General features: G+C 37.4%; 2 protein-coding genes across 10 annotated transcripts; one reads left to right on the top strand and one right to left on the bottom strand.

The window, feature by feature from the left end:
* The first annotated feature begins 399 nt into the window (after window positions 1-399).
* On the top strand, window positions 400-14880 carry LOC127794313 (topless-related protein 4-like). 9 transcript variants are annotated; one of them, XM_052325296.1, is made up of 26 exons: window positions 400-538; window positions 713-816; window positions 1141-1320; window positions 1488-1601; window positions 1744-1902; window positions 1991-2180; window positions 2270-2393; window positions 2518-2624; window positions 3776-3944; window positions 4070-4179; window positions 4274-4343; window positions 4495-4568; window positions 4733-4828; window positions 4906-5001; window positions 7658-7785; window positions 7920-8154; window positions 8239-8403; window positions 8472-8564; window positions 8728-8871; window positions 11256-11366; window positions 11463-11642; window positions 12678-12806; window positions 13000-13095; window positions 13370-13558; window positions 14069-14235; window positions 14320-14880. In XM_052325296.1, the coding sequence occupies exons 2-26, from the start codon at window positions 737-739 to the stop codon at window positions 14516-14518; spliced, it is 3405 nt and encodes a 1134-aa protein (XP_052181256.1). In that variant the 5' UTR covers window positions 400-538; window positions 713-736; the 3' UTR covers window positions 14519-14880. The 9 variants fall into 9 exon arrangements, with proteins under 9 accessions (XP_052181256.1, XP_052181257.1, XP_052181260.1 ...); XM_052325297.1 differs by having other exon boundaries at window positions 2521-2624; XM_052325300.1 differs by having other exon boundaries at window positions 2279-2393.
* Window positions 14881-15302: 422 nt separating this feature from the next.
* Window positions 15303-27415, bottom strand: LOC127794315 (BRAP2 RING ZnF UBP domain-containing protein 1). The gene is made up of 11 exons (XM_052325305.1): window positions 27055-27415; window positions 26716-26824; window positions 26494-26608; window positions 26249-26346; window positions 17574-17680; window positions 17179-17431; window positions 16388-16441; window positions 16125-16268; window positions 15942-16006; window positions 15707-15761; window positions 15303-15620 (listed from the first exon to the last, which is right to left on the bottom strand). The coding sequence occupies exons 1-11, from the start codon at window positions 27348-27350 to the stop codon at window positions 15459-15461; spliced, it is 1458 nt and encodes a 485-aa protein (XP_052181265.1). The 5' UTR covers window positions 27351-27415; the 3' UTR covers window positions 15303-15458.
* Between the last annotated feature and the right edge of the window lie 477 nt (window positions 27416-27892).

Consider the following 27892-nt stretch of genomic DNA (forward strand, 5'->3'; position numbering starts at 1 on the left):
AGTAAAAATAGAAAATTAGAAAAGCAAAGTGGATATCGAAATTAAAAAAAAAAACATGTATTTAATTATTATTCTTAATAATAATTAGCAGCATTGCGAAGGCAATTTAATTCCGAAGGAAGCAAGCAGGTGTGGTGTGGGTGTGGGTATGGCAGTCCCCCAAAAAGGGCGAGGGCATAATATAATTCCCCAAGTAACCTCTCCTCGTAGTCCCCGCAAAACCAGCCGAATATAGATGCTTATTATATGCTTATAAGTCCGTGTACTTATCTGAATTGCAAATGGGAATCTTTACTTATCAGTGATAAGCCACTGTACTTATTACATCCTCAAAATTTCAAGCCGCTTAAATATCTCATCTCGTTTTCGCTTCGAACTGGTATTATTATTGTTTTTGTCTCTCACATCTCTCTTCAAATCCCTAGAGAGAGAGAAACTTCGGGTTATATATATATATATAGAGAGAGAGAGAGAGAGAGTCTCTCTCCGTCTTCGTTCTCCCTTTCGGATCTGCTTCTTTCTCTCTCATTCAGTCGAGGTTTGAGCTCTCCCTCTTCTCAATTTTTGCACCTACAAACTCACACAGATATGCATATAATAGATGTGGGCATATAGACGGATATGCAGTTGATTTGTAGGTTTATTATTCGCTTGATGGGCTTGGTGGCAGATTAGGGGTTGTCGCTGAAGGGGTTTGATTTTATTTTTGCAGTTGGGGGTTGTTTGAAGAGGAACGATGTCGTCTCTGAGTAGGGAACTCGTGTTTCTTATACTTCAGTTTCTTGATGAAGAGAAATTCAAAAGCACTGTTCACAAGTAAGAATTTAATTTTCCGCAATCTTTTCGTTTTCTTTTGTGTATTTAGCCATATTTGTGTTTTCTACGTTTGCTGCGAGAAGGAACGGAAGTGGAAGACATTATAATTTGTTTTTTTCATTTTCGATATTGACTTCACCCAAAGTGAATTCAGAGCAGCTGAATTAGCTTGGTCATTGAGGGGAAACAAAAATCCAGATAGTTAGATTGATGGATGAATTGCATTCTGTCAATTTCCAGAGTTTTTTGTGTATATATCTTCATATGTTATAATTTGGATTGAGCGAAATTAGTTATTAATTTTATCATTCTTTCATGTTGTAGACTGGAGCAAGAGTCGGGGTTCTTCTTTAACATGAGATATTTCGAGGAATTGGTTACAAATGGGGATTGGGATGAGGTGGAGAAGTATTTATCCGGGTTCACGAAGGTTGATGATAACAGATACTCCATGAAGATCTTCTTTGAGATCCGAAAACAAAAGTACCTGGAAGCCCTAGACAAGTAAGTTCTAAATTGATCATACTAGAAAGATGTTATACGTCTTTTGGATTAGTGAACTGATCATATGAGAAGTATCTCTCAGAACATTTCTTTTTCTAATTTTGTTTTGCTTAGTTCTTTTGCAACGTATTTTGACTTAACGGCTTTTGTATTTTCTTTGATTGTAGGACGGATCGGCCTAAAGCTGTGGATATTCTGGTGAACGATTTGAAAGTTTTTTCAGCTTTCAATGAGGACCTCTTCAAGGAAATAACACACCTTTTGACTTTGGAGAACTTTAGGTATAGAGGAAAGTCCTACTGAATTGCTTTTGTCCCTGTCTGCTCCTACATACCTTATTTGTTGAACTTATTTTTTGTTAAGTTATTTGCTGAACTTAAGTCATACTGTTTATGGTTTCTAAAATTAATATATTACTTCCAGACAGAATGAGCAGCTATCTAAATATGAGGATACAAAGTCTGCAAGAAATATAATGCTTGCTGAACTTAAAAAGCTGATTGAAGCAAACCCCCTGTTTCGGGACAAGTTAACTTTTCCCAACTTGAAGAACTCAAGACTGCGGACTCTAATTAACCAAAGGTAATATGCTTGTGCTCCTGCAGACTTGAGTTTATCTTCCAAGTAAGATATTCATCTAGAGCTGACACTCTGCTGCTTTATTTTGCAGTTTAAATTGGCAACATCAGCTTTGCAAGAATCCGAAGCCTAACCCTGACATAAAAACCCTGTTTGTAGATCACTCTTGTGGACAGTCACAGCCAAATGGTGCTCATGCTCCATCACCCGTAACTCATCCACTAATGGGCGCTGTTCCTAAAGCTGGGGGTTTTCCTCCTCTTGGTGCTCATGGTGTAAGTGTAAGTGGAAGTTCAAAGGACTCCTTTATCTGATGTTTTTAACCTTTTAATTTCTAGATGTTTGACTTAATGTGTTTTCTATATTTAAGCCATTCCAGCCAGCACCAGCTCCCATGCCAACATCTCTTGCAGGATGGATGGCTAATCCATCTCCTGTTGCTCATCCATCAGCTTCTGCTGGACCCATTGGTTTCCCTACACCCAATAATGCTGGTACATACATATATAGATTAAAGAGTTTCTGTTAATACTTAGGGGTTATTGATTGGTATAATTTGTTGTCGTACACTCAACAATAAGTAATGCTTGAAGATATTACCTATTATTTACTTTGCAGCAGCCATCCTCAAGCGCCCCAGGACTCCTCCTACAGCTGTGGACTATCAGACAGCAGATTCTGAACATGTACTGAAGAGATCAAGACCTTTTGGAATGTCAGATGAAGTACTGCATAATATATCCTTCATATTTTCTACAAATTTCAGGAAATTATTTTTTCCTGATAAGATATGGAGCCATGTTACTTGGATTTTTGGAGTGTATACTAGAAATGATATACCTCTGCTTGTCTAGTTTGTTTATTTATCATCCGTTAATTGGTTTGATAGGGAGATTGCAGTTGCATTTGGTAGCTTGGATGGCATAACTGATAATACTATTCTTTCTGAAACTGTTTATCATTGGTGATGCTTTCTTGGAATTGGTATTCTTTTTTTTCTTTTAATCTCTAAATGTATGTGTTATGTGTGTCAAAAAATAAAAAGAAGTATATTTATCAATAAGGGTGAAAATTTTAACCTTGTTGCGTCATCTATTATGTCCTTGATTGATCATTTTAACCTGAAATTCGATGCTCACCAGGATGCTTATTGGTTATCGTGCCTGACAAAATGGGATTGCAGTGATGACCTTCACACAGTTTAAATATTTGAGTTCTCATTTTACCATTGATTAATAGTTTTAGTTTGCCTTTAGGAAATTTTGATCACTTATCTAATTGTGTTTTGGCGCTGAGAATGTGGAATCTCTTTCATAGTTGAACTAGAAAGAAGAATATGTTTATTTAAGAATATATAGATAAGCAGCAGATATGACATGCTAGTCTTAGGAAACTTCTTGAACAATTTCTTTAGGAAGAGCATCCATTTTCTATCTACGTTAGCCTCTGCTTTGCAGATGGCTGATTGCATGATATTTCTGGAATTTCCAGTAGGAGGTTAAAGCAATTAAATTAGAGAATGCAAAATGATACAAGTTGATTGAATTGAGGCGTAAAAATAGAAAACAAAGTGAGGGTGAAAGGAACTTGCAGCTGTTTTCTTTTATCTTCATCAGCTTATAAACAGATTTAAGGATTCTCTTTCTAAGGCTGTCTCTCATACTTGCAGCCCAGTTTTCGTCTGGCCTGCTTTCTTTCTTGTGAAATGAGGGTGGCCATCTAAATATGTTATGCCTGTGTGCCTGACTTAATGTTTTTTGTTTTTTCCAAACTTATTTATTTTTGAATTCTATGCATTTGTCTATTGGAAGAGGGTCTAAGTACCCTTTACTCCAATTGGAAGATGAACTTAATTAAATTCACTTGATTTGCTCAGGTAAATAATCTGCCTGTTAATATTCTGCCTGTTGGATATGCTGCTCAGAGCCATGGTCAGAGTTCTTACTCTTCTGATGATTTGCCAAAGGATGTTCTTATGACTTTAAATCAGAGTTCAGCTGTGAGGAGTATGGATTTCCATCCAGTTCAGCAAATTATATTACTTGGTTAGCTCTCACTATTCTGTTTCCAACTTTTTGTTTGTTAATTTGTGTTGGAGGTTTTGGAACAACTAATCCTTGTAATTTTCTTCTCTTTCTTTCTATGTTTTGAAACCAATAACTAATTGTAGTTGGAACAACTGCTGGAGATATCAATGTATGGGATCTTGGTAGTCGGGACAAGGTTGCCTTTAGGAATTTCAAGGTCTGGGACCATGGTGCACGCTCAATGCCTCTACAAGTATGGCCACCAATACAAAAATGATTTGAGTGACTGTAAGTACAAATTTGTTGCTTCTCATAGTCTTGATGTCATTTTTGTTCTTTTGTATCAGCCATCACTGGCCAATGATTACTCTGCATCAATCAACCGTGTCATTTGGAGCCCTGATGGCACCCTGTTTGGTACGTTGAAGAAAAAGTTCTCATATTTTATTCTCAGCATTGTTATTCTTTCCTCTTTTTTTTTTTTTCCTCATGTTGATGATTCAATGAATTAAGAATGTTGATAATGGAGATGAAATAATGGTAGTTTTAACTATACATTTTCCTTCAGGTGTTGCATACTCCAAGCAGATTGTACACATATATTCCTATCATGGTGGTGGCGATGTGAGAAACCACCTAGAGGTTTGTGCCATCCATCAATCATCTGGGATGCCATTGATTTTCTTTTTTGTTGTTCCCTCTATGTCTGCATTGCTTAGAGCTTGTTTTAGATCTCTGCACACTTACTCAAAAGTGAGAGAGACAAAAAAGCTTTCTTGTTATATATACATTTTTTGGCTATCCAGATTGATGCTCACGCTGGTAGTGTTAATGATCTTGCATTCTCTTACCCAAACAAACAACTTTCTGTCGTCACATGTGGGGAGGATCGGCTCATTAAGGTCTGCTTTCTGTTTCAATGCATTATAAGTTATGCAAAAGTTTGGACTGTAGTCGTGAAGGATTCATCTGTGTACAGGTATGGGATGCAGTCACAGGGGCTAAGCAGTACGTTTTTGAGGGTCATGACGCACCTGTTTATTCTGTATGTCCACATCACAAGGAAAACATTCAGGTATTTTCTATCCAGTGTAATATATTAAGCAATCATACAATTGCAAGCTTTATTTCTGCTTTCTTATTTGCAGAAAGATGATGAGGATTTAGGTATTAGGAACAAGCAATGTATACTAATTAATTATGTCATGCATAGCTTCGATCTTGTACCTTTGGATCTTTAAGGGAGATTACAAATTGCAATATTTCCAACTGGATGTCATTATAATTGATTTAGGGTGCTTAAAAATGAAGATTTAGACATTATCATAAAGAATGAAAATGTCTGTTGTAGGGGTGTTCGCGGTTCGGTCTGGCCAGTTTTGAGCCGGTTTAATGCGCTGAACCGCAAGCTCGGTTTTCTACCAAATCAAACCGAGCGGTACAAAAAACTGAACCAAACCGCACTACATTTTGCGGTTTGGTGCAGTTTGGTTTTTGCGGTTTTAGAAAGTGAGAGAGAACATACCAACGACCGGTGATCGGCGATTGGAATGGGAGGAGGAAGAAAATGGGGCGACGGGCGTCGGAGAAGAGAGGTGCTAACTGCTGCGAGCCTGCAATGGTGTGGGGGCTGCCGATGGGTTAGTGCTGATCGGCGATCGTCCGAGGGAAAGGGGAGAGAAAGAGGGTGCAACGGGCGTGGGTGGCTGCAAATGGCTTAGGGTTTGGTTGGGGGGAAAGGGGAGAGAAAGAGGGTGCGGCGTCCGCCCGCCCCTTTATATTTATAATATATAAATTATATATATATTTTTTAAAATTATTTATCATCTATGCGAGCGGTTCGGTTTTGAACCGAACCGTTGGTTTGCCAAATCGCGAACCGTGCGGTTTGGCAGTTTTCCAAACCAAACCGGACTGCCAGTTCAAAAAAACCGGCCGGTTCCGTTTTGAACCGAACCGCCAGTCTGCCAAACCGTGAACCGCGCAGTTCGGTAGTTTTCCAAACCAAACCGGACCGTCAGTTCAAAAAAATCATTCGGTTCGGTTCAGTTCAGCCGGAAACCGCGGTCTAGCGCCTTTTTTGAACACTCCTAGTCTGTTGTCTCATTGAATAGTTACACTTTTGGTTCACCTTTCTCTTCTATTATTTGGGAATATATATGCCTTGGACAAATTCCAATTTTATGTGATAATGGGTCACTCTCACCAGTGTTTAAAAAAGTGTGCTTAAGTGCAGCATGCTTAGCACTTTTTTTATGTGAAGCTCAGGTGACTTTAGTTCAGTGTGATTAAAGCACACTTAAGTTGCTCTTTTACCTAAGCTTTGAAGCACTATAAACCGCGCTTCAAAAACACGCCTTTTTTTTTTTTTTTAATCTGACAGATTGGATGGTTGAATTTATTTAAATTTTTGCGATGGTGTGGCTGCTTTTATGGAATCCTTACCCAAAAAAAGCTGTTATCAGATCTTAATCTGAATAAATCAGATATACATTTAAAGAAAAAAGCTCAGCTTTATTTACTGAGCAAAAAATATTGAAGGAAACATGTGTATTATGAGTAAATGAGGGATTGCTGGGAATTAGGGATTGATGATTGATTCTTGATTGCTGTAAATTAGGGATTGCTGATTAATTGTAAATTAGGGATTGATTGATTGGGTATTGCGGTAAATTAGGGGTTGCCTGATTGGGAGTTGTTGTAAATTAGGGATAATTTTTGTTTTCCTTGTGCTTTTTTGCTATGATTGCATAAACTTGTAAATGGTTGTCAATATAAATGAAAAATGGTATCTATCTTTTGTTAAATTTGTAGCCCTTATTCTTTATCTAGTTTTTTTTTAAACGATTGCTTTTAATAGTTTACATTTTTTTATACTTATAAAAGTTTATACTCTTTATTTAATTTATATGCTCTTTACTTTCTTCGCTTTGCAACTTAAATCTTTGTAGGCCTACTGTGCTTAGGTGCGTATAGCACTTTTGAAAACACTGACTCTCATGATACACTGGATTCAAGTTCATTTAAAATCCAAGATTGGACCAACTTGCCAATTTACTTACGCCATCTAAAGATGAATGGAAATTGACTCTCTTGAGCACCTTTCGTTCACTTGGAGACAGTACACAAATATGTCAAAACTACTGAATACTTTTCCTATTTTTGGTCTATTTGACATGATTTATATTTATATTCAATGCTTAGAATATAGCCACATGTTCCACCTTCATAATTGAAAGGTTATGAAGATATGTTTTAGACAAGGTATGAATGCTGCTTTATTCTATAATTCCCATAATAAGAACCACATTTTAAAATGATTCTTTCTGAATCTAGGTCTAAGCTGACTACATGAGATTTGTCATTGATTTGTAGCTAAACTTTCTGATAACCCATTGGGTTTGTGGGATAGTCCCAATTAGCAAATCTAGCCATAATAGTTGACTTTCTTCTGTCCATATAAGTATTTACAAACTTGAAGATTCTGAACGTTGATCCTTAATCTAAGTGGTTTATGATTTATCCAACCCTGATATGAGTATTGAAATCCAATATGTTTTGAGTATGATGAGCCCCGAAGTTGTTTTGGGTTTTGTTTCAATTATTATTAGTTTTTGAGGTTGTTTTGGGATTTGTTTCAATTATTATTAGTTTTTGCAATTTGTAGGCTATCTGGTACAACACAATGATTATCTTCAACAATTGAACAAGTTTTAACCTTTGTATTCCAGTTTATCTTTTCGACTGCAATTGATGGAAAAATAAAGGCATGGTTGTATGATAACGCCGGCTCTAGAGTTGACTATGATGCTCCAGGTCATTCATCCACCACAATGTCATATAGTGCTGATGGGACCAGGTTGAAATGATAATTTCTATACCATTTTTCTGTTCTTATTTTGTGAGGAAGCAGACGTCTTGGATTAATATTTTGTTATCTTCGGTGTTGTCCAACTAAAGTATTGGTTTCATAATCTAATTGGTACTCCATAGATTGTTCTCCTGTGGGACTAGTAAAGAAGGAGATTCATACCTTGTGGAATGGAATGAAAGTGAGGGGGCTGTCAAGCGTACATATCATGGTCTTGGGAAGCGATCTCCAGGGGTTGTACACTTTGATACTACAAAGAACCGGTTCTTAGCTGCTGGTGATGAGTTTAGAATCAAATTTTGGGACATGGACAATGTTAACTTATTGACAGCTATTGATGCTGAGGGTGGATTACTGGTAATTGGACTTGATGCTTAATGCAGATTTCCTGACACTTTCCTTCTTACTAAAGATTTATCCACATTTTAACTATATCTCTAGGCTTCTCCCTGTATCCGATTCAACAAGGAAGGTGCATTATTGGCTGTTTCAACAAATGAGAATGGCGTCAAAATACTAGCAAATACAGATGGGATCAGGCTACTACGGACGGTCGAAAGCCGTTCATTTGACGCTCTTAGAGTTGGACCTGCAGCTGTTGTGAAGGTAAATTGATTTTTAAGTTTCGCAGTTTTTGGGTAAATATATTGAAGTACTTTTGATATTTGGATTAGGCCCCAACAGTAGGAACCATCGGTGCTGTAAATGTGCCTGTTGGATCAAGCATAGTTGATCGCACTGCTCCAATAGCATCAATAGTTGCAATGGTAAGTCTAATTGTGAGGAACCAGGTTTTGGCTGAGCATTATTATTTTGGTTTTATGTATTTCAATCTTGCATAATATTTTCTGTCTGTGCATCACATACTTGTCTCTGTCTGCTAGAACACCTGTTCATTACTGATCAACATTTCCTTTGTATTTCATGTAGAATGGTGATCGAAACTTGGCAGATGTAAAGCCCAGAATCACTGATGAGTCAATGGACAAATCCAGGATCTGGAAACTGACAGAAATCAATGAACCATCACAATGCCGATCTTTGAGGCTTCCAGATAATATGACTGCAATGAGGGTGTGGATCTACTCTGTTCATACCTATTAGAAATTATTGGACTGACCTTTGTCTCTTTATGATCTTCTCCATATTTCAAAGGATACTTTTGGTTGTTGATGTTATTGATAGCTCTCTCTCTCTCTCTCTCTCTCTTGTAGCGGCTATAACCTTTTTGGTTCATCATATTTAGTGTTTACTGTGTTGCTTCAGTTTATGTGACATGATTGACGTTTGTAGCCTGAGGGAAATATCTTTGAATAACATATCATATAAATCCTTTATTTTGTTTGAATAGATCTTTTGGAAATTTTGATTGGACTTGAATGTAAAATAAATGAGGATTATTCAGGAAGTGATGATTAAACTAGATGATGCATGGACAGACACTTAAAAAATGGCCCGATTATGTCTGACATTATATGACGTGTACTATTAGACATGTCAAAATAGTTTTTAAACATGCCATGTGGCCTGTCTAATGGAGAAAACTTGTAAGCACACCAAAATATGTAACCATAAATGACTCGGCTAATGATGATGACTTGGTTGAGATTAGACCTACTTGAACATTGAAAATTGGGATATTTTTCTTTTTGTATGGTGTATGTTATATATTAATTGGTGTATTTTCTGTCTCATGAACTTTATCTATTTTTGATGGACATTTTATTAACTGGTAAATTGAAATGTTTCCCTTATGTTTGTGGTACAACAGTGCATAATTCTAGAAATAGTAGTAGATGTTTTTATGGTGAATAGTCTTGAAATTTATGAATTGAATTGCATTGCTTTCAGTAAGTTTTGGTGTAAGCTTCCTCATTTTTTCCAGACTATGATGTGTCCATGTTTGTTCCATTTTGTACCCATACTTAGATTGAACTTCTTAAATTTTACAATTTGGATGCAAAAATGGGAATTCAGAAAGAAAAAAGGGAAAAGAAATAAGAATAGAAAACACTAGAAAAGGGTTGAATCCTTTTTGTCACTGGAGCATCTGTTATAGGATTAATTTAAAATGTTTTTCTTTTTGCCTTTAATGTACCAAAATAGGACAATTTAGAGTCCATTGATTCCCTGACATTGTTTGAAAGATCATTACAAAGAAACCTTCCCTGCTATTTCCTGCATCATCCAAGAGGGTATTTCCTGCATTCATGTTCCAGTGTATGTGCAAATGGAATCAATTGTTATTATCACTATCCCTATGCTTCTACATCCCATACCCTGATCTTTATGCTGGACATTTGTTTATTGGTCAGACTTTACTCTTTTTTGCATGCTTCCAAAATAATATAGGAGGTGGAGAGGGTGAGAGGGTGACCTGCACATATTTTCCTATTGTTAGCAAATGTTTAAAGCAATGCCAAATGGTGGATATATGTGAAGGCTTGACGAGTTTCTATAAACCCTCAACCTCATTGACTACATCCATACTTAACCAACTGGCTTACCTAACAAGTCAATGACATATTCATGTTACATGATAGTAGCCTTGACTGAAAGAACTGTTCTGCCTAGCCCATTTACTACATGTCAATGGACCACCTGATTCATCAGTTGAATCAAGGGCATAATAATCAGAATGCATTACAACATCATTAACCAAATGAACTGGTGCAAATACCTTAGTAGGCTCCTCTTTGAAAAGGGTTTGTTGACTGCCATCCGATGAACTGGAATTGAACCAATGACAAATAGATTTTGAGCGGGTCTATTGCTGTTGTCATTTGGGATTCATATATTCATTGGATTTGATCATCGCTGCTATATCTACTGATGTGCTGAAATGACACCTGCACCATAGAAAATCATGATGGGTAAATTCTATCTTTATAGCTTAAGAACAGGCTAGCTAGAGAGTTCTTGGATGTTCCTGTGACCAAAGATAGAATTTTGTTTCTGCAAAACAAATGCAGAATTAGCTAAAAGTAGTGTAAGATTCGAGCTTGAAAGAACAAATAAAATTTAGGGTTTAAGAATACCTCAACATTGAACTGGAAAGGTAAGGCTGCCTGCAAAGTGTCTTAAGATACTTTTTTAACTAGGATTATATGCAGTCATAACCCAGCTGGTAATCACAAATGATGCCTTCCAATATATTAAAAAGTCACATGATAGTCAGATGACTACTTACAAAAGCTAATAATATAAATATTAATCATAAGCTAAACAAATAAGAAGAATAGAAACACTAATAAATTAAAGAATTTGCTCCATCACTCTCTTTTAGTTGGTCTTGCTCAGAGTGTTGTATGGAGATTTAATTATTTATTTTTGGATAAATAAACCTGTCTGTATCTAATCTTCAGTTCCCTAAATGGAAGCCTCATATAGAGATTTATTTATTTATTTTTGGATAAGTAAACGTGTTTACATTTCTCTCTCTCTCTCTAAACCTCCAGGTTTCTAGGTTGATCTATACAAATTCAGGATTTGCCATTTTGGCACTATCAGCTAATTCAGTGCACAAACTCTGGAAATGGCAGAGAAATGATCGAAACTTGACTGCCAAGGTATTGAGTCCTCTGTGCTAGAACCTTGCATTGCCCTTTTGAGCTAGTACTATGCATAAAGTTACAACATTACACTGATTTGCTGGTCTGTTGCAGGCAACTGCTAGTGTTGCACCACAACTGTGGCATCCTTCAAGTGGAATATTGATGACAAATGACATTAGTGACACGAACCCTGAAGATGCTGTTCCATGCTTTGCACTGTCAAAGAATGACTCTTATGTTATGTCAGCTTCAGGAGGGAAAATCTCCTTATTTAATATGATGACGTTCAAGGTAAATGGAAAATGGCTTTATTGAGTGTGTATATTTTCTCAAATAATATCCTAATTGGTTGATTAATTTATTGCCAACTGCTCAAAAGGCATTGTGTTCAAACTTTGATTCTTATAATTTTTTTTTTGCTTGTCCTTATAAGTCTTTCTTTGAAACATAAATTTGGTATGTGTAAAGGAAATGCCAAGTCAAAAGCAAACCATTTCCCCTCATGCTTCATTTTTGTTGTAAAACAAAAGATAATGTTTGTTCTAAAAACACTACGAAATGGTAGTTTCTCATGAAAAGATTAATAAACATTATTTAGAAGTGCCAAAAAAAAAAAAAAAGAAAACAAATACTCTCGTTCTATTTTCTTGTCCTCATTGTTTCCCATGATAACCAAATAAGAAATATTGTTTCCTTTTCTGCACTTTATTCCCATTTTTACTGGCTTTCAAGTCCGAACCACACACCGCCTCAAAAATTTCACCAAGCTCTGTGCAAATTAATTTATTCAAATATTTAGGGCCTGTTCAGTTATGGAAAATATTTTCCAATTTTTCAACTTCAAGTTTGCATTGAATTGTTGAATTTTCAATTAGAAAATAGAAAACTCAATTTTCTAACTTTTTACTTTATATTATGAACTGGAAAACATCAAAAAAGATGTTTTTCTAATTTTTTTAAAAGTGAAAGCTATTCCTTTTTGGAACATAAAATGTTAGAGCATGTTTAGTTGTAAAATTAGGTTGAAAATTAAAAAAAAAAATGTTTTCTAGAACTGAAGGCGCCCATACTTTCTCCAAGAAAAAACATTGGTGCAATGTATTTACTTTCTTCTCAGCAGCTTTTATCATTCATATGAAAATAAACTGTATACGTGGATTATAAAAAGTATAGTACTTGAAGTAATCGCGCAATCCTTTGAATAATAAATAATGAAAAATGGAGAAATAGTGAAAAATAATTAAAAAGTGTGTTTGACTTGCAAACTTTATTTTTGGAATTTCTGTATCTTTTCTTACATTTATTATTCTGTTTTTGTTAATGCAGACAATGACGACATTCATGCCCCCTCCACCTGCAGCAACGTTTTTAGCTTTTCATCCCCAGGACAACAATATCATTGCAATAGGCATGGAGGATTCTACTATCCAAATATATAATGTCAGGGTTGATGAGGTTGTAATTTACTCATTTCCACTTAATTTTCTGAGTTAATTTTGTGTTGTTAAGATGATGCAAATCAGTTCGCTAGTTCAACCTTGACATTGTGTATCAAGTGGCAATGCTTCATAAACTCATATTCAGTTTGCATTAAATTCGTTGTTAAATGAACCTGTGATGTTACATACCCCATGTTCTTTTTTTACAGGTCAAAACAAAGCTCAAAGGCCATGAGAAAAGAATAACAGGGCTTGCCTTCTCTAATATTCTCAACATTCTGGTATCTTCAGGTGCTGATTCTCAGGTATGAAATTGGGCCAAAATGACAAGAAGTACTGAATTATAATCAAGCATATGAGAACTACACCTAATTAGGGATAGTAAGACCGGTAAACTGAACCATGAAATATATGCTAAAATTTTGTCCTGGAGTGCTCATCTTGATCTTTAGTTATTTGGTTCTACATGAGTAGCAGACAGTTGTTGTAACTTTGCTATTTGTTTTTGTGCCATCATTCATAAATTGGCAATTGTGACATGTTGGAATATCCGGTTAACAAGGCCATTTTTATCCACAGCTGTGTGTTTGGAGCACAGATGGATGGGAGAAGCAAACAAGTAAATATGTGCAGATTCCAAGTGGGCGAACACCGACTCCTCTTGCAGATACCCGTGTACAATTTCACCAAGATCAGATTCATTTATTGACAACCCATGAAACTCAGATAGCTATATATGAAGCACCCAAGCTAGAATGTGTTAAGCAGGTGAAGCACATAATATATTTTTTTATTTGATCTTCATAGTCAATATCTTGGCTCCCCAGTAAATTCATGCTATCAATTAAGGCAATATAGTACTCATACTTGGAAGTTTTGAAACTTGGATTTCACTTTTTGGCATTTGGCAAGACATATGCTGAATGTACTAAATTCCCTATGCATGTTTTTTCTTCTAAATTATCAAGCCTATGTACAAATGCTGATATGATCTGATATTGTTAGATAATGCATTAGTTTTTTTTAACTATGTTCTCAAGTATCAAAAGTTGGACTCTGGGATTTTTTTTTGGGGGGCCATGTATTGAAGGACTGATGGTTTGCAAACATATTCTTACCTTCATCATATAGCATATGAGCTACTTGTGTCGACATTGTTTGGTAAATAATTTTGAAACAAACAAAATTTTCTATGTTTTGCTGCACTTGTGTTACCACCTCAGCCTGTAATTTGTGCTAGTCCTAGTTTCTGATATTTCTTAGAACTTTCTCAAACAGTGGGTTCCTCGAGAAGGAAACGGTTCAATTACACATGCAACATATTCCTGCGATAGCCAATCAATATATGTCAGTTTTGAAGATGGAAGTGTTGGTGTTCTCACTGCTTCAACACTAAGATTGAGATGCCGAATTAATCGTTCATCTTATCTATCTGCAAATCCAAGGTCAGTACTTTAATTATTCAGAAGGTGATATTTGATGCCCTTTTCTTTACCATCATTTACAAGTCCCTGCATTTAACATTACAGCTTGAGGGTATATCCTCTCGTCGTTGCCTCACATCCATCAGAACCTAATCAGTTTGCATTGGGACTTACTGATGGTGGAGTCTGTGTCCTTGAACCACTAGAAGCAGAAGGGAAATGGGGCACCTCCCCCCCACATGAAAATGATGCTGGGCCTAGCACCATCTCTGGTGCAGCTAATTCAGATCAACCCCAAAGATAAAAGAACCCAGTACATACATATGCAGTTGATAAAGATGTGGATGGTTGTTTGCACTTTCTTGTGGTTTTACTCCCTGGCCCGGCCCAGCTATGTTTTTCTTTTGAAGGGGAAGCTGAAGGATTATTCTCAAGGGAAAGCTGCTGCAATAGACGTAGGATACCCGATCAAACTTGTTAACAGTTAAGCTTCAGGGGTATGAATATGTTTTTAACTGAAATGGCAGATATAATATGTTTAATTCTCTTTATGATGTTAACTTGTGTAACTTTGTCAGAGGAATGGGGGGCTTCGCAGATGGGGGGGGCGGCGTTTTCTCTTGATTTATAAGTAACTTTGGAAAATGAAATGCTCGGTTTCTTTTATCTCATCAGCTACTCAGAAATGTTCTGGTTCTGGATCTTCTGTTAATTAAGTTCTTTAATTTGTTCTCAACGGGATGCCATTACTATAATTTTGCTTTGCTATGTTGTCATTTAGCCTCTCATCCATCCAAATGTGGGCTATAAGACCACCGCTAATTGGGCACAAAAGGAAGCAACCAAATTAGGCTCATTTTCCTTGTATTTTTCTTTTTTAAAGTGTTGTAGACGTCATCTTTGAAGAAGATGGAACAACTTTCTGGATTTGTTTATGTAATGGTGAAGATGGAAACATCTGGGCTTCTGCTTCTCAGTATATCCTGTTAGTGATTTCAAAACCCATTGTCTATAGAGGGAAAATGGATATTTCCTTAAATTGTAAAAAGCAGTTTTTACGGTGGTTGAGCTCTGAGAACAACGTAAAGTGACTCCAGAATTGGCATGCACATTGCATCATCATCAGATTGTTTAGACAGAGAGAGAGGGAAATAGGTGTATCTGTACGATGGTGGGAAGGCCAAATGTAATCTACCCTAGCAGTCTACTGGGCCACTTGAAGCAATTTGCAATTTGTGCATGGACTAGTTACGTTTTCGACCACCCGGTCTTGCTCGCCTTTTGGACCCGCCAGGAGAGGGAGGACTGGATTGTACTGGTAGAAGTGTTCCTCCTTTGACACCATCTACATCTGTCATGGTAGCAAGCTTTCTCTGGGCTTCAATGTACACCTTTAAATCTCTAATCTGTATTCAACATTTCCTTGTCACCGAGACGAAAGAAATATTTAGGAACAAGAGATGCACACAGCAGTCCCGGTTATAGCTTATACCTGTTCTTCGAGATCCAGTATCGTTTCATCTCTTGACCTCAGGGTCAAAATTTCCCTGTTTTGCTCGGACATACAATTTGAAAAGAAAGAAAATAAGTGATCGGTTGCAAGGGGATAATATATTTTATTTCTCAAACTATAAGACTACTACATTACTGTCCAGCTCAAGTCATTATTACCATAATAATAACAAATCATCTACACAAGAAAGGGGGTGGGGAGAAAAAGATTGTACCTCTCCTCAATTTCCTTAACCAATTTACGCAGGACATCTTGTCTTTTCATAAGATCTTCATTTATCTGAGGAAAAAGTGAATTTATTGGCAGGGAGATCAAGGATCAGAGTCTAGTGAACAAAGGAAACAAAAACTGGGGCGGGCGTCAATTGGGGGAGGGGGAGCTGAGATGGGAAACTTACACTTGCAACAACCTTCTTTTCATGAAGACAGATTTCCAGTTTCTGTTGGATATCCTGCATCCTTGAAGCCAATTCCTTCTCCACTGCTTCAGCTATGGAACTCTCCATTTTGCTTTTCGCCTCTATGAGTAGTGATTCAAAATGCTTAAGGAAAATATGGGTAAAAATGTATTACAAACAATATGGTAAGACCAAATTAACCAACTTGAATAATGAGAACCCCTACAACAACATGCAGCATAAAGATGCAAGCGTGTACATACTTGTCTTTGAGTCTCCATCTGGGTCGCCAGAAGATGGTTATATTCATCCATAATCTGATATAAGGTATATGGATCAAACAATTGTTGCATTCACATCAGAAAATTAGTTACGATATGGATCTAAGACAGAGTAGTTAAATTTCGGGTTAGCCTGCAAGGGTCAAATGATTTTCAGAATGATGATCTGTAACAGTAATATAACCACATATTCTGAGACAATTGAATAGACACGTGGATGTTAAACTTGTTAATAATATTAATATAAACATTTTCTAGTATTTTCTAATGAATATTATAATGTTAGTATTAAATACATTATCAATATGAACAATACTAAAATTACTACAAATAATGTTCTTATACTATCAACATTATGAATATTACGTTGATATATTTATTTCTAAATATAATATTTAAGATATTACAATTATTTTAATATTATTAAAAATTTTAATATTACATTATTAGTAAATTACTATTGCTATATTAATGTTAAATCATAATATTATTTTAACAACTAATATACCAGTCATTAACATTATAATATTAGTGTATGATTATTTCTTTTCCATTTGTTATATCTGTATGAAAATATCTTTGCTTTGTTCCCATCATGTTTGTGGTAAAAAATTTCCATGTCACCATAATCATATTATGCCTTATTATTACCTAGTCCCGTCTTTGTATCCATCTCTCTACTTAATACTGCTTAGATTAATAATTGCATGTGGATTACAACACAACTATAGATATATGCCCATGAATAAAAGTGAACGTAAAGGTAAATGTACCGCTTCAACTTTGCTGCCAAAAAGTGCCCCACTAACTCCAGAATCCTCACTGCATCCACAAGTACCACAATCTCCATGAACTGACATACAGTCAGAGTTCGTCATTGTCAATGATTTGCCATCATTTTTTGATTGGTTCAATCGGTGAACATAGCTGTCACCAACATAATCCCAAACCTGCTGCGTTTCTAACTCAAGAGAGTAGCAATGCTGTGTGTCCTTCCAATGTCTGATAGCATGTCTCTCTTGATACCTAGATATGGGGAAAAAGTTATTTCAATATCTAGAAATCCATCATAAAAGAAATTACCTGATAAAAAACCATACCCACCCAAAAAATGAAAATCTTAAAAGGAATTGACTAAAATATCTGACACAAATGGAGAATAATTTACCTTCCACAACCAACAAAACCACATATCACACAAACCCACAAATTCTTCAATGTTCCACAAATAGCGCAGCTTGGTCTCTCATCCTGCTGCTGACAAAGCCGACAGACCTAGTAGCATACATAACAATGTAATAAATTTTCTCCACAGAATAGTTGCAAGCTCCGTACCTTTTGCTCCATAACATTACCTTCGCATACCATTCATCTACCAGAAACTGAACTATAACAAGATACAACATGGTTGCTTCTAAGGTGATGTCCTCCTATGGCTAAATTGATTCCCTAATGAAATAAAATATTGCACATGGTTTGTAACTGCAAACATGTGAAAAAGATGATCACACAAGTAACATACACTTTCCTTATCATAGTAGATCCAAACTGACAAAGATATCCAATAAAAGTAAAGATACAGAAGTGTCTCTCTTACTTAATAATGTTCACGGGAAATTAAAGTGAGTTACTAGCATAGGTAAACTCAATGAGAATTTGATATGATTTCCATCCATAAATGAGCTATGTGGTTATCCTGCTGCATTGCTTTCAGCCTTTCAGCTTTGCCAACATTTCCCAGTGGTAAATGAGCATTTGCACATGAAAATTAGTCCACTTGCAGCATGTCATACTTCACATCCAACAAGCAACTGATATTACCATTATCAGAGGATGTCATATACATCCTCTTTCAATTTTGACAAGTTAAAAACTTTTACATGCTACAACAAGAAGCCTTAATTACATGGATTCTATTTGGCCAACCATATCAATCCGTGGGCATATCTATAAAGGCAATTATATTTTATGCCATGTCTTAAGAATTCTTCACCTAGTTTTCTTTCATCTTCCTCTCCTTTAACTATTTTCATCGTATCTCTTGCATATATTTTTAATAAGGGACTCCATTCATATTACGGGTAATATAATTTCTAATTATGTCCTCTCTTATATGACCACATTCATCCTAAATCCTTCTCTATTATACTCATATTTTATGCATACTAGTACTTGACTAATAGCTGCAACAAAACTGGTCTTATGGTCATCCGGAAAAACTTTCCTATTAACTTTGAAGGAATTTTACAATCCACTTTAACCACGCCCACATTCATTATCTAATAACATCCTTATTAATCTTCCTTGCTTTGATAATTATTGATTTGAGTACTTAAACTAATTTGTTCTTAGAATAATTTGATTTTTTTATTATCACCCGCGACATTATTTATGTATCTATTTTTGCATAACTTTTTTTTTTTGGATGAGTTATTTTTCCTAAACTTGCATTCCATGTATTTGGTTATTGACCTGCTCAGCTTGAAGCCTTACAATCTTAGGTGTCCCCTCCATAACTTATATGTCATGGTATAAGTCACAAGCAAGGGAATAAGTCATGCAAGTGACGAGTGTCACACGCACATGGGTAGATAGTTATGTAGTTAATTCTAGAAAGGGGGCACTCATGTAAATAAACTCTCCTTGGTGGGAATAGACACACGGTATCCTCTCTATATAAAGGACCGTGCAAACTGTATAGAGTCATGTTAAATTTTTGAATCAAACTCATCTTGAATTCTTCCTCAATTCTCTCCCTCTCAAATCTTTCTTCCCTCTCTTTCTCGGATTCTATCTCCCTTACTCTAGAGAATTCTCCGAATTCTCTGGAATTCACTATCAGATCCGTTAAGGTCTAACAAATCTGGTATCAAAGCTCATTCTAGGTTGAAGACATAAATGGCAGAAGGAACTCGAATAAAGAATTTCGAGTCTTAGGTGCAGCAATTCCATGCGACGGTGACCAATTTGCAAGCTTTGGTGGAACCATTGGAAATTGGATCCAACCGCAACCACGAAGCAATCACGACGATGGACAAAAGGGTCGTGCATCTCTAGGCAATTTGGAGAGGAAGTTGGATGGAATCAGGGATGAAGTGGGAAACCATATACGCGAGCAGTTGCAGAGCTTCATGGTGATGTTTACGCGCTAGAACCAGGTAAGCCTATCACTTGATTTTTTGCCAAGGGAAAGGACGGAACTGGTCCTTACTGGTGTCGAAGAAAGGAATGGAAATACCAGGGCCGAGATTGAGGTAGCACCTAGAGTAGAAGAGGATGTAGACGTAGAATTTAGGCAAGGAGGACCAGTTATCCACAATCAACCGGGGTTCCCTATGCCTAAGATGGAGATTTCCATATTTGATGGGAGTAACCTGCGGTGGTGGGTTAGAAGATGTGAAAGAATGTTTGAGTGGTACAATATACCAAGGGAACGAAGGGCATCCCTGGTAGCCGCATACCTCAATGATGCGGGAGATACCTAGTACCAAGGTTGGTCACAGAGTAGGGGAGAGTTTCAGTGGGGGGAATTCGTGGACAAATTATGCGAAAGGTTCGGGGACAGAAATATGAAGGATGTAGTAGAAGACTTCAACAAATTAAGACAAGAAGGAAGTGTGCAGGCTTATCAAACACGATTCAAAGAGCTGAGATCGATTGTGGTCACCCTGAACCCCCATATGTCCGAAGCATATTTTGTCTTGAGTTTCGTAAGCGGGTTGAACGAAGAGCTTCGACATATAGTCAAGATGTTGAGGTCGGAAACCGTCAAGGAGGCAGTAGAGAATGCAAGGCTACAGGAGGTCATGGTAGAAGCGATCAGGAAGAAATAAAGGCAACAAAACAGGGGAGCTAATGGGGGACCCGTGATGCCAATGATGAGAGGATATGGAAGAGAGTTGGGCAAGGGGGTGACAGTGATTGCACTTGGCAGCCACTCGGTAGGCCAGAGTGGCAATGTGTTAGAACAAAGGAGGCAAGCTAGGCTATGTTTTAAATGTGGTGATCAGTACCACCCGAGACACCAATGCAAGAGGCAATTACTCTTGCTAGAAGGTGAAGAAGAAGCTGTGGGAAACGAAGAGGAGATAATGGAAGAAGAAAGAAGAAGAAGATAACAGAGAAATTTCGTAACATGCACTTAAGGGGTTAACCAACAACAAGATTATCAAAGTGGAAGGTAGGGTATCGGATGGCAGCCTGATGATCTTAATCGATAGTGGCTCTACACACAATTTCTTGGATGAGGGCACTGCTAAGAAGCTCCACTGAAGGATGACAAGGACCCAACCCCTGTCAGTGACCTTTGCCAATGGTCACAAGGTGCTAAGCAAGTTAGCTTGCACTGAGTTTTGTTGGGAAATGCAGGGTGAACTGTTTGAGGCAGATTTGAGACTACTCAAGCTAGGAGGCTGTGATGTAGTGCTGGGAATGGACGGGATGAAACAAGTGAGCCCTATTAGCTTTGATTTTAACCGAATGAAAGTGACTTTTGAAAAGGGGGCAAGAAAATGACTCTCACAGGCAACAAGGAGATCGAGGCTTGTAAGATGATCACATGAAGGAAGCTGCAGAAGTTGCTCAAAAGCAAGTGGGCTCAAGTGACCCAATTGTTCTCAATCCAGGCTATTGAGGAGGCAGAGGAAGGAAATGAGTAGCAAGGAGAATCTTACTTAACAACTCTCAGCCAAGATCAAAATCGAATAGAGGTACAACAACTAGACTGTCTTAATATACTTTTGGCTGAGTATGAGGAATTGTTTGTAGAACCTAACTCCTTGCCACCCCAAAGATCCCTTGACCACTCAATCAACCTGAAACCTAACTCCGAACCTGTTAACATTCGATCATATACCAATACCCCCCCTCACCAGAAAACCGAAATTGAAAAGATGGTGAAGGGAATGTTACAGCAGTCCCTAATTCGACCAAGCCAAAGCTCATATGCATCCCCTGTCCTACTTGTTAAAAAAATAGATGGTGCATGGCGTTTCTGTGTTGACTATCGTCAACTTAATGCTTTGACCATCAAAGATAAGTTTCTAATTCCTTATCATCGAAGATTTACTTGATGAACTAAGGAATGCTTCAATTTTTTCCAAACTAGATTTACATTCAGGTTACTATTAGATTCGCATGAAACCTGATGACATCCATAAGACCACTTTTCGAACCCATCATGGCCACTACGAGTTCTGGGTGATGCCATTTGGGCTCACCAATGCTCCCGCTATCTTCCAATCACTTATGAACCAAGTCTTTGAGCCTTTCCTACGTAAATTCATCTTAGTTTCTTCGATGACATCTTAATTTACAGCCAAACTTACACCCAACATTTGCAACACCTAAGGACTACATTCGACATCCTCAAGTCTAGCCAATTGTATATTAAGTGGTCTAAATGTGCCTTTGGCCAGAAGCAGGTGGAGTACTTGGGCCACGTTATTTCAGGGGCTGGGGTGAGTATTGATCCCAGGAAGGTAGCTGCCATGGTGAATTGGCCAAGACCTACCAACTTAAAAGGCTTTAAGGGGTTTCTTGGGACTCACAGGCTATTTCAGGCATTTTATCAGAAATTATGGCCTCATAAGTCGGCCATTAACAAAACTCCTGAAGAAAGATGGGTTTAAGTGGGGACTGGAGGCAAAGAGAGCATTTGGGCAATTGAAGGATGCCATGTCCAAGGTGCCGGTGCTGAGATTACTGAATTTCAGTAAGCCATTCATCCTTGAGACGGATGCTTGTGGAACGGGTATTGGGGCAATATTAATGCAAGAGGGCAGACCTCTAGCTTATCTCAGTCAATCCTTATCTCCCATACATGCAAGACTGAGCATATATGAGAAGCAGTTATTAGCAATAGTGATGTCTGTGGAAAGGTGGAGATACTATTTAGAAGGCAGTCATTTCATTATACGCACTGACCACGAAAGTTTTAAGTTTCTTCTCTAACAAAAACTACGGACACATCTTCAGCGGAAAGGGATGGCCAAAATTATGGGTTTGGATTACACCATACAATATAAGAAAGGAAGGTAGAATGTGGCTATTGATGCCCTTTCTAGGTGCTTTGAAGAAGGGGCACACTGCCGCCCTCACGATGGTAACCCTGGATTGGTACAAGGAAGTAGAGGAAAGTTATGAAGAAGATCAAAAGATGCAAGAGCTTAAGGAACAGTTAATACTAAGCCCCAACAGCAAGCCTGTATATAGGCCGAGTCATGGAATAATGAGACATAAGGGGAGATTGCTGATCGGGAACAATGAGATCTTAAAGAAGAAGATATTGAGCTCCATACATGAGTCACCAGTGGGGGGCCACTCAAGAATCTAGAACACTTATCACAAAGTGAAACAACTCTTCTATTGGCCCCAGATGAAAAGGTATATAACGGAGTTTGTGATGGCCTGTGATACTTGCAGCCGATGTAAACATGAAACAATAGTCTCCTCAGGTTTATTACAGCTCCTACCTATCCCTGCTCAGGCATGGGAAAGCATCAGCATGGACTTTATAGAGGGTTTACCTAAATCGAAAGGAAAAGACTATATTATGATCATAGTGGACAGACTCACGAAGTTCGCTCACTTTATTGGGTTAACTCATCCATATTCTACTCGGGAAGTGGCCAGAACTTTCCTCGACCAAGTTATGAAGCTACATGGGGTTCCCCACTCAATAATTTCCGATCGAGATAAGATTTTCACTAGCCTATTCTGGTAGGAGCTTATGAGGGCCTTGGGAGTGAGATTGAAGATGTCTACAACCTTTCATCCTTAGACGGATGGCCAGACTGAGCGGGTGAATCGGTGTATGGAAGGGTATCTAAGGTGCCTATGTTTCCTTCACCCTAAGGGATGGCACAGATGGATTTCTCTTGCACAATAGTGGTACAACTCCAATCACCATGCCTCGATTAAACGATCACCTTTTGAAGCACAGTTTGGCTATCAACCCCTACTCCTTCCAGCTATTGGGGAGGGCACTACGGTGGCCACAATGGAGGCTTACTTGGAAAAGAGACAGAATGTATTACAACAGCTCAAGAATGAATTGGCCGTGGCCCAAAACCACATGAAACAATATGCAGATAGAAAGAGAAGTGAGAGGCAATTCGATGTAGGGGAAAAGGTCTATTTAAAGCTCCGGGCAGCATGCCTCAAGAAGATTGCCTAGGTCCAGATAACCAAGTTAAGTCCCAAGTACTACGAGCTCTACTCCATTGAAGCTAAGGTAGGCATTGTGGCCTATAAGCTAAAATTGCCAGAGGAGACCAGGATCAACCCATTTTTCCATGTATCCTTACTTAAGAAGTTAGTGGGAGATCAGCATGTGGCTTCTACTTTACCGCAAATGTCAAGGGAGGCAGATGTTACAACACAATCGAGCTCAATCCTGGGCAAGTGGGTAATCTACAAGCATGGGGCCCCAATTGTTCAAGTGCTGGTTAAATGGTCCAACCTTTCCCATGACAGCAACACGTGGGAATACTTACCTAACCTGCTCAGGCAATTTCCGCAAGCAGCCAATTTACTCACCATTTCTTGAGGACAAGAAATGTTTCGAGCCCGGGGGAATTTGTCATGGTATAAGTCACAAGCAAGGGAATAAGTCATGCAAGTGGCAAGTGTCACATGCACATGGGTAGATAGTTATGTACTTAATTCTAGAAGGGGGATACTTATGTAAATAAACTCTCCTTGGCGGGAATAGACACGCAATATCCTCTTTATATAAAGGACAATGCAAACTGTATGGAGTCATGTTTAATTTTTTAATCAAACTCATCTTGAATTCTTCCTCAATTCTCTCCCTCTCAAATCTTTCTTCCCTTTCTTTCTCGGATTCTATCTCCCTCACTCTAGAGAATTCTCCAAATTCTCTGGAATTCACTATCAGATCCATTAAGGTTTGACATTATACTTACACACCTTCGTCTCATCTACCAAAACATATCGTTTGCAAATAATATACCCCAAAGAACATGTTGTTGGATGTGTTTAGTAAGTTTATCCATCAATAAAACATAAAGGTTCTAGGTCTCAATGCAAATCGTTAATATAGTTCAATTGTAAATGACAAAGTTTCATTGTCTCCACCACAACTCTCAAGACATGTTTATACTTATAATACGTGCCTTTAAACCTATGTATACAAGTAATCCAAACTCCCCTTTTTTCTAAAATATTTTTTTAGAAACACACACAAAAAAAATTGACATCTAACACAAAAAATGGATCTTCACGTCAAGGAGTTAACATTATGTTAGACACTAATGTAGCAAGATGGACACCAGTATCATGGATAGAGGGACTCCCAAGCATCAACTTGTAGATACCTAGAAAGATATATGGGCATGACTGAATAAATATGTATAAAACTATATTTAGGGAGGACTGTATTATTTTACACAAGTTCTATATAAAACCAAGGGACATAATTTTCTTTCTTTTCCACTTAAGTGGCTGCACCTTGTGTAGGAAATTGAGATGAAACTAAACTAGAAAATAAGAATTCCATTGATTCCAACAAAACATAATGAAACTAAATGAAACACTATGAGACATTCTAAAATAAGGACATGTTTTGACAATACAATGAATATCTTACAAGAGTATTCTTTTTAGTTATAGGACTATATTTTCTAAAAAAATTGTATAGAAAAGTTTGAGAGAATTGAAATGGAGTAGGAGACAAATTGCATATAACTATTTCTCTCCTTTTTAGTGCATATAAGTACCTTCTTTATACAATATCACTTAAAACTTTCTTTTTGTGCTACAACTAACACTACTACAATTTGTGACCCTATTCATCAAATTTTTGTGCTACAACTAACACTACTACAATTTGTGACCCTATTCATCAAGTAATAAAGTAACTTGGACTTTATTCTTGGTATTGTTGTAGAAAGAAACTCAAAGATGCCATACAAATTAGGAAAATTGTAGCATTTGTGTACATTTTATACTATAATTATTACCTTCATAATATTTTAGTTTGGGTTGGAACCTTATGTATATTTCAAAAATAAATAATTTTAATTTGTATAATCTGTTATAGCCACATTGATAATTAGCCAAATTAAATAATCATTGATGACAATTTGGAGCCAAACATATACTCTTAAAGAAAATAATTGAACTGTGATTGTATCAAGCAAAGTTAAAGTTCCAATGCATATAAGACCCTTTATCTACTGAATGAAAGTGATGAGTTTCACATATCAAATAAAGATAACAGTAAGTGTCAATATAAATGTCATAAAACTATCAGATGAGATAGCAATACATTGTTTATCTATCTCTAATTCAAGTTGGCTACATGACAATTCAATTACTTTCGATATAGTTAGCCTTGGGAATGTGAATTGGGAAGAGTACCAACAGAAGTTATTTATTTCTCCCAGGGAAGCAAACAGTTACAAGAAATTGAAAAGCATGTTAAACTAGGTACCTAGCCCGCTGTTGTATGAACAAACTGGGGAAAGATTAGTAGATATGCATCATTCAAGGCACGCAACCATTGGGGCATCAGAAAGGGAGATCTTGTTGTAAGTGGTCTCCAAGGTATATTAGCAGAGATGATGAGGAATATAAATTAAATCATTTAACTTGCTAAGCAACCAGCGGAAAAGATCATGCTCCCAGTTTCACTTAAGTGCACCACAAACCCACAATTATTATCTACAATATGAATGCCCCAATCTCTCTTTTTTACAGGGGCTTCCTCGTGCACAATTTTTTTTTTTTTAAAATTTTGTATAATATAAATTATTATTTATAAAAAAAATGAATAGGGACAAAAAGAAATAAAAGGGACGGAAGAATATTGAAGCTCACCTGGCAAGACAAATAGGTCCATTTCAAAACGCAAGGGCATTGAAATGAATGATCGCAGAGTGTGCTCTGTATCCCACTTGTGTCCTGGTCCAGTCTCTCTAAAATTGTCACACAATAAGAACAAATCAACATACAATCATATTCACAAGTCTTTAATCCTGGAAGTTAAGAAAACCCCCAAATTCACTACCATGGCTTGTATCTACTGAAACAAACCAGCAAACAACCAAGTTATACACACTAACCAAGACAAACCGGACAAGTGGGCAATTCGACAAATCCAGGTGGTGGTGAACCAGCTTCTTCAGCGAACTCGTAGCACAAAACCGACTGGGTAAAGTATATATGACAGATCTCGGCCTAACAAATCATCAATAAATTATAAAATAAAAAATGCTGGTTAAAAAATAAAAGAAGATCAAAACTTCTAAGGCAAGTGCACATAAACATTGGAGAATATAAGGCACCTCAGATGGCTGGAACCTCTTCCCGTTAAAGCTACAGTAAAACCCATCCGCAGTCAACTGATTCACCAGCGTGATCAACACACTATACCGATCCTCCATGCCATCGTTCCTGCAACAAACACAAATTTTGAAAAATGGGAAGTGAATTCAAAGATAACCAATGACTGCGCGTGGTTGTGGTCTGGAACCTGTTTTCTAAATTGTTTTGAGAAATTGGCTATCTGATTCGGGAAACAATCAATAAGTTGCTCTCAAATTCACATTGTATAGAAATCAGGGGTAACAGAAACACGTATAAAAAGGCAGGCAATCAAGGGCAGGCGAAGAGTTCAAGGGAACCTGAGAAAGCGGAGATGGGAAAAGTGCTCAATGTGGTGGCCGCAGAAGAGGAGGAAGTCGGAGGCGGAGAGGTAGTTGGGGACGGCGGCGACAAAGAGGGTGGTGGAGCGAGAGCTAGGGCTGGTGAGGGAGGTGGCGGAGGGGGAGAGGTCGCGGAAGAGGTGGACTACGCCTTTGAGTTCAGTAATTTCGACGGAGTTGCTAGGTTTTGGGCCTGGTGCGGCGGAGCTACTGGCGGCGGCGGAATCGGAGATGGGGCGGGGCGTGTCGAGGGTGTGGATCTGGAGGATGAACATTTTCCTGATATCAGCGCGCTGTTTCTGCGTAAAACCGGTGGCGGTGGGGTTGTGTGTTCTATTCTATTTACCGCGGGAGAAAGGCGGTTGGAGCAGCAAACGGCGTCGTCATGTTTTCTGCCCGAATAAAATTTAAGACAAAAATTTCGCTACCGATACGATACTCATTACGCTCACTTCTACACTCATATTAATATTAATATATGCATACCGACCGCTTTTACACGACGCATGTGCTCGTTCCTTCAATTATCCAAATTAAACTCACGATTCATCATATTACATTGACATATCACTCATTTTTTTGTCATCTAATTTATGACTTGAAGGTATATATGCATGCGATTTTATCAAATGTAGTGATTATTTTTATAATTGTAATTTTTTATTAATTAATTATAGTTAAATATTTTAAAATTTTTATATTTTAGAAGTCAATTCTAAGGACCATAAAACATAGATATGCCATTCAATTGTTGTTTTTATAACCATTTAACTCTCCTTAACTTTAAAGTGGACTTATCATGTCTCTTAATATTCAA

This window comes from Diospyros lotus, chromosome 2 (genome assembly GCF_014633365.1).
Source record: "Diospyros lotus cultivar Yz01 chromosome 2, ASM1463336v1, whole genome shotgun sequence".
Lineage (NCBI taxonomy): Eukaryota > Viridiplantae > Streptophyta > Magnoliopsida > Ericales > Ebenaceae > Diospyros > Diospyros lotus.

What these genes read in the sequence shown, in the direction of transcription:
- LOC127794313 (XM_052325296.1), top strand. Translation starts at nt 737, where the DNA reads ATGTCGTCTCTGAGTAGGGAACTCGTGTTTCTTATACTTCAGTTTCTT. An exon ending in TTAATATGATGACGTTCAAG is followed by an intron (nt 11,643 to 12,677) that starts GTAAATGGAAAA and finishes TTGTTAATGCAG; the next exon opens with ACAATGACGACATTCATGCC. An exon ending in ATAATGTCAGGGTTGATGAG is followed by an intron (nt 12,807 to 12,999) that starts GTTGTAATTTAC and finishes CTTTTTTTACAG; the next exon opens with GTCAAAACAAAGCTCAAAGG.
- LOC127794315 (XM_052325305.1), bottom strand. Translation starts at nt 27,350, where the DNA reads ATGTTCATCCTCCAGATCCACACCCTCGACACGCCCCGCCCCATCTCC. An exon ending in GGACCTATTTGTCTTGCCAG is followed by an intron (nt 17,681 to 26,248) that starts GTGAGCTTCAAT and finishes GTATGCTACTAG; the next exon opens with GTCTGTCGGCTTTGTCAGCA. An exon ending in TACTGGATCTCGAAGAACAG is followed by an intron (nt 15,621 to 15,706) that starts GTATAAGCTATA and finishes TGTTGAATACAG; the next exon opens with ATTAGAGATTTAAAGGTGTA.